This window comes from Coenobita brevimanus, chromosome 63 (genome assembly GCF_032717465.1).
Source record: "Coenobita brevimanus isolate Jiangsu-jjx chromosome 63, ASM3271746v2, whole genome shotgun sequence".
Lineage (NCBI taxonomy): Eukaryota > Metazoa > Arthropoda > Malacostraca > Decapoda > Coenobitidae > Coenobita > Coenobita brevimanus.
In genome coordinates, this window is record NC_137016.1 from 25,634,819 (window position 1) to 25,644,908 (window position 10,090).

The 10,090-nt window shown below is 40.9% G+C and overlaps 1 protein-coding gene across 1 annotated transcript in view; it reads left to right on the plus strand.

Moving 5' to 3' along the window:
• Window positions 1–6,705, plus strand: part of arr (low-density lipoprotein receptor-related protein 6) — an 801,354-nt gene extending 794,649 nt beyond the window's left edge. Inside the window, exon 24 of the mRNA XM_080275999.1 lies at window positions 4,549–6,705. Coding sequence (XP_080132125.1) covers window positions 4,549–5,561 — 1,013 coding nt within the window. The 3' untranslated portion in view covers window positions 5,562–6,705. The remainder of the gene's footprint in view (window positions 1–4,548) is intronic.
• The last annotated feature ends 3,385 nt before the right edge of the window (window positions 6,706–10,090 follow it).

The following is a 10,090-nucleotide window of genomic DNA, read 5'->3' on the forward strand; positions in this document are numbered from 1 at the left end:
GAGTTTTTCCTAACGCAACATGTGAGGGAAACCACCAGAAAAAGAGGACTCGATGTACCTTCAATGCTAGATCTAATATTTACTAGGCAAGAAAATGATACTGACAGTTTAATATATCACCCTCCACTTGGCAAAAGCGATCATGCAATACTAAATTACAACTTCAGGATAGCATATGACATAGTTAACAGCAATGAAAGTTACAAAAAGAGCCTAAACTATAAAAAGGGAAATTATCAAGACCTAAAGAAGTATTTCTTAGAAGTTGATTGGGAAAATGAGCTTAGAGGACAAGATTTAAATGCTGTATATAAAGAATTCTGTGAATTCTATGAAACAGGTGTCCAGAAGTACATCCCACAGCACAAAGAAGCAGATAAGAAAATACAGAAATGGTTCAATACAGAATGTAAAAAATCAAAAGAAAGAAGAGGTTTGTTGTGGAATAGATACAGAAGATACAACAGTGAAAGGGGGTATAATAATTACAAACAGGCAAGAAACGATTATACAAGAATAAGGAGGGAAGCCCCAAAACAGTTTGAGGTGGATATAATAAATGAAAGTAGTGATCAACCAAAGCTATTTTACAGCTACATCAGAAGGAAAACCAAAGTAAAAGATATAATACAATCCATTACGGACGAGGGAATCACCTATACACAAGAGAAAGATATTTGTGAAGGGCTAAATAAGAATTTCCAATTAGTTTTTACAGAAGAAAAAAATTTTGAGAGGGACTATGTGGAACATGCATGTCCACACATACTACCAGATACACAAATATCAGAAAAAGTAATACAGGAGGAGTTAAGTAAATTAGACAGAGGAAGAGCAAGTGGTCCTGATGAAATATCATGTTGGGTGCTACGAGAATGTGCAAAGGAGTTAAGTAAACCATTATTTTTAATTTTCAAGAAATCCTTGAGTCAAGGTAAACTACCTGATATTTGGAAGAAAGCAAATATTGTCCCCTTATACAAGAAAGGAAATAGACAAAATCCACTCAACTACCGACCAGTATCACTGACCAGTGTTGTAAGCAAGGTATTAGAAAAGCTTATAAGAAAAGCTTGGGTAAATCATCTAGAAGAACACAGTATGATAACAGAAAGACAGTTTGGTTTCAGAAAAGGAAAATCATGTACAGTAATCACTCCAATATCCGACGTAATAGAGCCATAGGTAGGTCCGGATATTGGTTCTGTCTGGATATTGGGCCCCAGCTTATGGACTTGTACTTATGGACCCTGACTCAGAGAAACACCTATACAACTCCCTCTGGACATGCATAGCACCTATTTAAGACCCAAATCACACTAATAAGGCACATAAATGACTGAAATAAATGCAAAAGAAACATAAAATGAGGGTTTAGAAGTAGGTTCATACAATAATAAACATTCTGGTGACTGGCTCCTGGACTGGTACTTATGGACCCTAACCTAGCCTAACTCAGAAAAACACCTTCCTACTGCACATGCATAGCTCCTAACACCCTATTCACACCAATAAAGGACATTAAAGAGTGAAATGAGGTAAGTATAGTATGGAAAAAAAGTACAGTATGAAACTTTCTTATGTCCGGATAGTGGGGATGTTTGGATATTGGGCGTCCGGATACTAGAGTGATTACTATTACTAATCTGTTGAGCTGCAATGACAGAGTAACAAACACAATACAGGAAAGAGAAGGATGGGTGGACAGTATCTATTTAGATTTCAAGAAAGCATTTGACACAGTACCACACCAAAGACTTTTATGGAAACTGTACCATCAAGGAGGAATTTGAGGCAAACTGTTTTGTTGAATGCAAGATTTTCTCATAAAAAAGAGAAATGAGAACAGTACTAAGGGGAAACTACTCATCATGGAAAGAAGTGACTAGTGGAGTACCACAGGGTTCAGTGCTGGCACCAATCATGTTTTTAGTGTATATAAATGATATAAACAGCAACACTGGAAATGAAAGCTATCTGAATATGTTTGCAGATGATGCAAAAATACAAAGGAGAATTACTAACACAGACTCTTGTAAAGAGCTACAAGAAGAATTAAATAAACTTCATGAATGGAGTAATACATGGCAAATGGAATTCAGTGTGGACAAGTGTCATGTCATCAAGTTTGGTAAAAGTGGGAAAAGACCTGATTGGGATTATACGTTAGGAAATAAAACCGTACACACATCAGAAAGAGAGAAGGACCTATGTGTGATTATGAATAACAGACTATCTCCGGCTGACCACATCAGTGAGAAGGTACGGAACATGTATACATTCATTTATTGCCAGACGCCATGTATCCCAAACGGGGTGGCCAAGGCTTAGAGTTAATTGTTTTACAGGGAGGGGCACTACTCCTCCACCAACCCCACTTGACACGTAGGGAGAATACACTGCTTGCAAATATGAGAACAGCATTCACATACATAAATGAAGACATGCTAAGAAGGATAATAACATCATTCTTTAGACCAACCCTGGAGTATGCATCAGTAGTCTGGAGTCCTCATCTCAAAAAACACAAAGACAAGATTGAAAAAGTTCAAAGGGCTGCTACAAGATGGATACCAAGCTTAAGGGACCTAAGCTACGAAGAAAGACTAAATAAACTGAATCTACCAACACTACAGGAGAGAAGGAAAAGAGGTGACATGATAATGCTATATAAATGCATATCAGGGAAGGAGAAAATAGACATAAATGATTACTTAACATATGGGGAAGCATCAGCAAGAGGACACTGCAAAAAACTGCATAAAAAGAGAGGTGATAAAGACGTAAGGAAATTCAGTTTCCCAAACACAGCAATTGATCAATGGAATGCACTACCAAATGAAATAGTGTGTGCCAAAACAAATTTAAGGATATGTACGATAAATATGGTTTAAGACACGGGACAGTACGAGCTTGACTCATTCCTGTAAAGATACAATAAAGTAAGAACAATTAGGTAAGAACACACACACACACACACTTATGAATGTCTTAGCTTTAATATGAAACAAACCCCATTGTGATACTTTTATTAGTTAGTGAATAACAGTTGGGAAAGTTTAGAATTCAGTTACTCATAAAGTGTTGGGGGGGGCAGGTGGTGGCTCAGTCGGTAGTGTGGTGCCCTGCAGTCCTACCATGCCCAGGTTCAAATCCCTGCTGGAGCAGGAAACAGATTAAGGATTTGTACTTCATAAAATCAAACTTTACTGATCTTCCAGAAGACCCACCAACATGTCGTAAAAATACCCCCGCTAATACCAATACACCAGTCATGTATGAGACAGCCCTTGCATGTATTCAGTATGGACGGTGGGTGTTAGTGCTGAAATGGTGACATGTAGAGGTGTGTGGTATGTAGAAGGACTACTGGGCCTTGGGAGCAGGCTATGATGCCTATGGCCAGAGTTGGGGGGGAGGGGGTATTTACAACTTTCTCATTCCGTGACCGTCATATATTGTTTGTTAGAGGACTGAGAGTGTTTATTTTGTTTTCCAAAGCTTGTTCATACAAGAGCTTCTTGTAATTGATTTAAATGAATAACGGAAGAAAACTAATGTGGTAGGTGGTGGCGACCATCATCCACTCACTTGATATAGTGCTGCCTACTTCCTTAGCTTTTATCATTCTTTTTCTGTGCCTGCCCTCCTCTCTTCCTATTTCTCCTATCTTTTCTGTCACTTCTTATTCCTTTTCTTTCCTTTATAGGTGGCTTTACATTGAGTGACAAGCCAAATGGTTTCTTGTAAGCCAAGAAACCATTTACAATGCTGGGTGGTAACCATATAACCAAACCATACGTGCTCCCTACTTGTCAACAAGTGGATTGGTGGTGGGTTGGTGCCCCTCCCTGTAAAACAACTAACTCACTGTCAAATGGCCACCCTTTGCGGGATTGTGGTGTCTGGCGATAGATAGATAGAAAAGCACATAACTTTTCATATAAATATGGCAAGAAAATTTCAGTAGGCATAAATTTTTCAGCTGGGTGGGATTTTCCAGTTTTAGTTTTATGTTGCTGAACAGAGCACAACACAAGGTCATACTGAGAATGTACACAATTCTAGCTTTAGACTTGTTTGTAAGAGGATCAAAAAATTCTTGTTAACAGGGGTAAAGTACAGGAACCTGGAAAAAAAGATTTTTGAGCTAAAACAGGCTATCTTTGAGCTGGTCCAAAAATTTCAAATATGGGAGCATTTGAATAAACATTGTTTCTGCACCTGCACATCTTAGAGATGTAGAAATCCTCTCAAAATCATACAATTGAACACTTATGTAATGTTGAGTATATACTTAAATTTTTTAATGAAAATTTTATTTTGTTCCTAATACCCTCCTTCAGCCCTCAGACACATCCTTGTAACCCCAGTTTGGGTCATGACTTGGGGTTTGGCAAACCAGTGGTTTATAGGACATTATACTGAAGCATTCGTTTTGTGGTCTATATAACCGTAGGTAACCAGGCAGGCATTGATCTTATGCTCTGTGTTGAACGTTTCTTTTGTTTAATAATGAAAACTATTTATAAAAATAACTTTTTTCAGACAAGTCTGAAGTGTGCGATGGTAAACAGCAGTGTATTGATGGTAGTGATGAGGATCGGTGCTGTGGTGTGGGTGAGGTGATGTGTGTGTCAACAGGGCGGTGTGTTGATACTGCCCAGCACTGTGCAGGGGGACGACGACCCTGCCCTGACAACCCTGACCTGGCTATGTGTTATACTTGGGTCACAGATCCCCCGAGTGTCAGTGGCAGCCATGGCAAAGCTCCATACATTGTGGGAGTTGTGGCATCTGTGGTGGTGCTGGTTTGTGTGGCTGCATTGGTTGTTTATTACCGCCGTCGCCCAGCCACCCTTGATGACCATGAGCTTGAACAACCACAGCCTAAGCCACCTCAGGCACGAATGGTGTCTTGGGGGAAGAACTACACTGCAATCCCAGTTCAGGGTGACTCCCTTCATGGTGATCCTCATATTTCTGTCATTGTGGGTGGAACTCAAGCTCATGCCATTTGTAGAGGCGTGAACCCTGGAGCTCTGGCACGGGGAGTGTTTGAGCCTGCCCCAGTCACTGGAGCTTCATCTTCTTCCTCCTCCATGACACATTACCCTAAAGAGACACTCAACCCTCCTCCCACTCCTGTAGCAGAGGGGCGTGGCCGGTGCCAGGAACCTCACTGCTGTTATACAGCTGCCCACCCACCTCCCCAGCCCTCATCCTCTGCCCTCCACTCCTATCGCCATTACAAAACCCGCAATCGCCCTCCTCCCCCAACTCCCTGCTCCACCGATGTCTGTGATTCTGACGTGTACTCCTCGGCTATGTCTCCTGGTCGTGCCCACTGCTACACCCCAACCACCACCTACAACTCCTCCCCACCCATCACAGACTATGATTCTGATCCTCACCCACCTCCACCCACTCCTCAGATGCCATACCTGTGTGAGATGACCTCTTGTCCTCCTACATCTTGTCCTCCGTCACCCTCCACTGAACGTTCCTACTGCACACGCGCTCCCTGTCCCCCTCCCCCATCCCCAATAATGTCAGACTGAGGCTATATGAGTTACTCTACCACATGTAAATAAGTATCAATTTCATCCTTCACCATTAAAACATTGTTTATGTTATTGTTATACCTGTTTATTGTCATTTTATTAGTTTGTATTGCAGTTGTTACCTTCACTCGAGGGAGCTTGTAGATGAGCTGCCTCGTTTGATTGACTGTATCAGGGAGTTTAAACTGTAATTTTATCATAGGTCATTAACCTAGTGGGTAAACTTTCAAGTACAAAATGGCTATTAACCCATGTAGTTCATTGTAGTGCTACTTGCCTTTCTAATGTGATAACTGGCAGCCTTGGGTGGATTGTCAGCAGATAATTTTCTTACAAGATGGGTAGAGTGAATGGTCTGAGTCATTATCCTCTGTGTCCACTCATTATATTGACAATAACTAGATGTCCGGAGAATATTTTATGGCCATTTATTGTCAATTATTTTTAAAAAATGAAAGAACCATAGGGAATTTTATTGTACAGTAGATATTGCACTGATTTGTTAAGTACTTCATAGGGGCCTGGGATGAACATAGAACTTTAGATTCACATGTAATAGTTATGAAACATTTTATCCCACCAGAGCATTTGATGGTGCACCTTCATAAATTGTGTAATGACCTGTTTGCTCATATTTGTAAGAGGGACAATTACCATAAGTGTCTTATATTTTGTATTAGCTTTCATTCTTGTACTATCTTATACGATGCAATGCAGCAGATGATGTATTTGTAATTATGTATAATTTTGTATCTCTCTCTCTCTCTCATTTTTTTTCAAACACATACATGCATGTATACTGTATATTAAAAATTCAATGCCTATTCCATCATTGTATGTATAGTATTGCATGAAAATGAGACAAGATGAAATGGTCAGTATGGATAGATGAAGTTATGAGAGACATAGAGACAATGGTGAACGTAGAATTGGACTGGAAGGGAATAAACCAGTGATGGAGTAAGAGAGAGGGTTGTAGCTGGAAGACTGAGATGTTTGTTGAGTTTGATGTAGTCTGACCACTTGTAAGACTACTTGTAAGTAGAAGCTTGAATTGGAAAGAACTGGAATTATGATGATATGCATCAAAATATTTGAAAAGCAAATATGATGGCCAAGGAAGGGCAAAAGAGGCTGCAAATTGTAGGTCTCATATGTACCTTCCATATGATTGTAATAATGAACTTAATAAATGTAATAAAACTTTGAAAATTGATGAAATTGTAGTTGTAAAGTAAATCATAAGGGCATCTTTAAATGTTATTTGGTATGTGGCACTTAAGCTTGTGATAGTAAAATGTGAAAGAATAGGATGGTATTTCTTGCGAACACTAGGTAAAAGGTACCCATATAGAGGCATAGTCAAGCATAATTCGAGTTAAGACACAGTTTTGCAGCACAAGGCAGTAAGACTTGCATACAAGAAATACATTGTAGGTGTTGAAGTACATGGATAATAAAACATTGAGCTAGTCATGCTGCTTTATGTCAAGTCTGATTTTCAGTTTCGTTTTCGTTTTCGTTTTTAAAGGCTCCAACATGCTTGCATGTGTCGGCCTTGGTCACCTAATGGCGGCTGTCCATGCTGCACGATCCATTGCAGCCTCCCTGTTCAGTCCCTTAACCCTGAGGTCACACTTAATGACCTCATCCCATGTCTTTCTCGGTCTACGCCTCATAACCCCACCCCCAATATTAACACTTCTCACCTTCCTCACCCAATTATCATCCCCCATCTTCTCCACATGTCCAAACCACCTCAATCTACCTCTCCTCATCACAACACCAATACACTCCAGTCTCATCCTACCTCTCAACTCTTCCATCGTAAACCCAGCCCCTCCAGGCCTTGGACGCAGGGACGCACTGCACATCCACCTAATCATTGTCATTTCTGTATGTCTGAGCCGGCGAATATCTTCTTCCTTCACTGCCCAGGTCTCACTACCATACAGCATTACACTCCTAACACATGCTGCATACAAAGACCCCTTAGCACATAGGGAGAGTCCTCTCAATGTCAGGAGAGGCAAGAGCTCCCTGAACTTCTTCCAACCACTTCTCACCCTAGCCACAGAGCTAGCTCCAGCCCCACCTCCAGGACACAACATGTCTCCCAAATAACAAAACTCTTCCACACACTCAAGAGATTCACCAGCAAGTTCAATCCTTTCATGTCTGACAATCTCCACCTGCTCACCCCGACACGCCGTACACATAAAATCAGCATTATCTCGCAGTCTACCTCTGATGCCACTACATCTCTTATGCACCCATTTATCACACACACTGCACAAGATGGAATTACTTCCCACGCCCTTGTGGCAGACTGCACATGGCCACTCTCCCTCGTCTTTGACAGTACCGCCACCAACCCTAGATATCATCACTTTTGTTTTATCTGCATTTACCCTTAAACCCTTGTGCCCCATATCATCTCTCCACTTCCTAAACCTTTCCTCCGTCTCTCTTTTGTTCTCTGCAATCAACACCAAATCATCAGCATACAACAACTCCCACGGGAGTCCGTTTCTAAAGTCACGTGAAAGGGCTTCAAGTACCATGATAAACAACATGGGACTCAAGACTGACCCCTGATGCACACCAACATTCACGGAAAACTAATAACCCTAAATATCATATTTTTCCTTTCCCCATGATTTAGGTTATTAAGTAATCGTCTTTGTGACTCGGACTTTGCCCTGTCTACCTCTCTTCTAGCCCTACGCTTGGCAGCCAAATGTTCCTCTTTGCTACCACCCTTCTTCCATTCCCGGAAAAGCCTTCTTTTCTCCTTACTGCAGCTTCTACACCCTCATTCCACCACAAAGTTACTTCCTCTTGTCCAACCGCATGTTACATCAGTAACTCTCAAGAAATTGTTCTTGAGGGCTCTGTACTGTTCATTAACGCCTCTGTCTACAGCTCCCTGTTCAGCCACCACTCTCCTCAACTCGCTATAGAAGGCATCCCTTACTACTTGGTTTTTCAGCTTCCATATTTTCCTTCTAGGTACATAAGTCCTCTTTTTCAGTTTAAGCATACATTTTGACCAGATTGCTAATATTCCAATGTTTAGGAAGACATACAGTATAAAGGCTATTTTAGAGTCCTGTTAGAAACATAAATCCATCCATCCATCAATTATCCAATCCTACGTTGCCCCATGACGAGCGTAGGAGCCCGGGGCTAGGCAGTTGGTCCTGACATTTAAGATGAGAGTGACCAACCTCACTCATCCCTGAGTGGCATTACGTGAGCAATAAACCCCAACCATCCCTTGGATATAAACCTTCACCAGCTCAATCCGATTGGAGCACAATAATTACTCACTAAACCACCTGGCGCCAAAATTTGGTTATGGTTACCACCCAACGTAGTAAATGGTTTCCTGGTTTACAGGAAACCATTTGGCTTGTCACTCAGTGTAGAGTCACCCACAGGCAGAAGGAAGAGGAAAGAATGAAGAAATGAAAGACAGAAGAGGGAGTGTAAAGTCACCCATAAGCAGAAGGATGAGGAAAGAATGAAGGAAAGAAAGATAGAAGAAGATGGAAGGAAAGAAGGATGGAGGAGAGGACAGGGCAGACACCCGAGAGCAGCACTAATAGTATGAAAAAACTGGAAAGGATTGTATTGCATACTGACACATCTGAATAGAACCACACTGAACTGTGGCAGCTATATGACATGAAGGCAGTGTAAACAAAAATATTTTTCAGATGTAAAGCCATGTGTTATTCCGTCCCTACAGCTGTCATGAGGTATTTAATAATGCCTGTTCAAAAATAATGAAAGTGATTTTCATTCACTTCGTATTCTTAAGGAAGACAGCAGCATCAGAGTTATTGAAACATCTTTGAAAGATCCACTTCCAGTATTTTGCAGTAGAAAATTTATTCACACTAACATAGGTTCATGTTTTCATTTATATCAGTGTATACTTCACAGGCCAGCTTGGATGATGTTGAAAAAGATAGATTTTCGAATGACTTAATACGTGTGGTAAGAGGTATTGGGGATCACGAGATTGAAGTTTTGGAAGGGGACTTCAGTGGTCATGTAGGTGAAGCACTTAAGGATCTGAAGGAGTACATGGGGATGCACATATGATATGGGAAATGAGGAAGGGAACAGGATACATGAGTTTGGGGAGGCAGTGAACATGATTTTATGCAACACATATTTTAGGAAAAGAGTTAGTACGTTGATTACATACAAGTCTGGGGGAAATAGTAGACAGGTATACTATTTTCAGGTCAGGAGGGCTGATAAGAAGTTGGTGAGGGATGTTAAAGTTGTATGGAATGAAGAGTATGCAGCAGCACAAATTAGTGATATGTAAAATGGTGCTTAAGGAGTGGATGATGAAAAAGAGGACCTATGCACCTGAGAGGAAAATATGGAAGTTGAAAAGCCAGGCAGTAAGGGATGCCTTCAATAGCAAGATGACTAGAGTCATGGCTGAACAGGGAGCTGTTGACAGAAGTGTTAATGAACAGCACAGAGCTATCATGAACAATCGC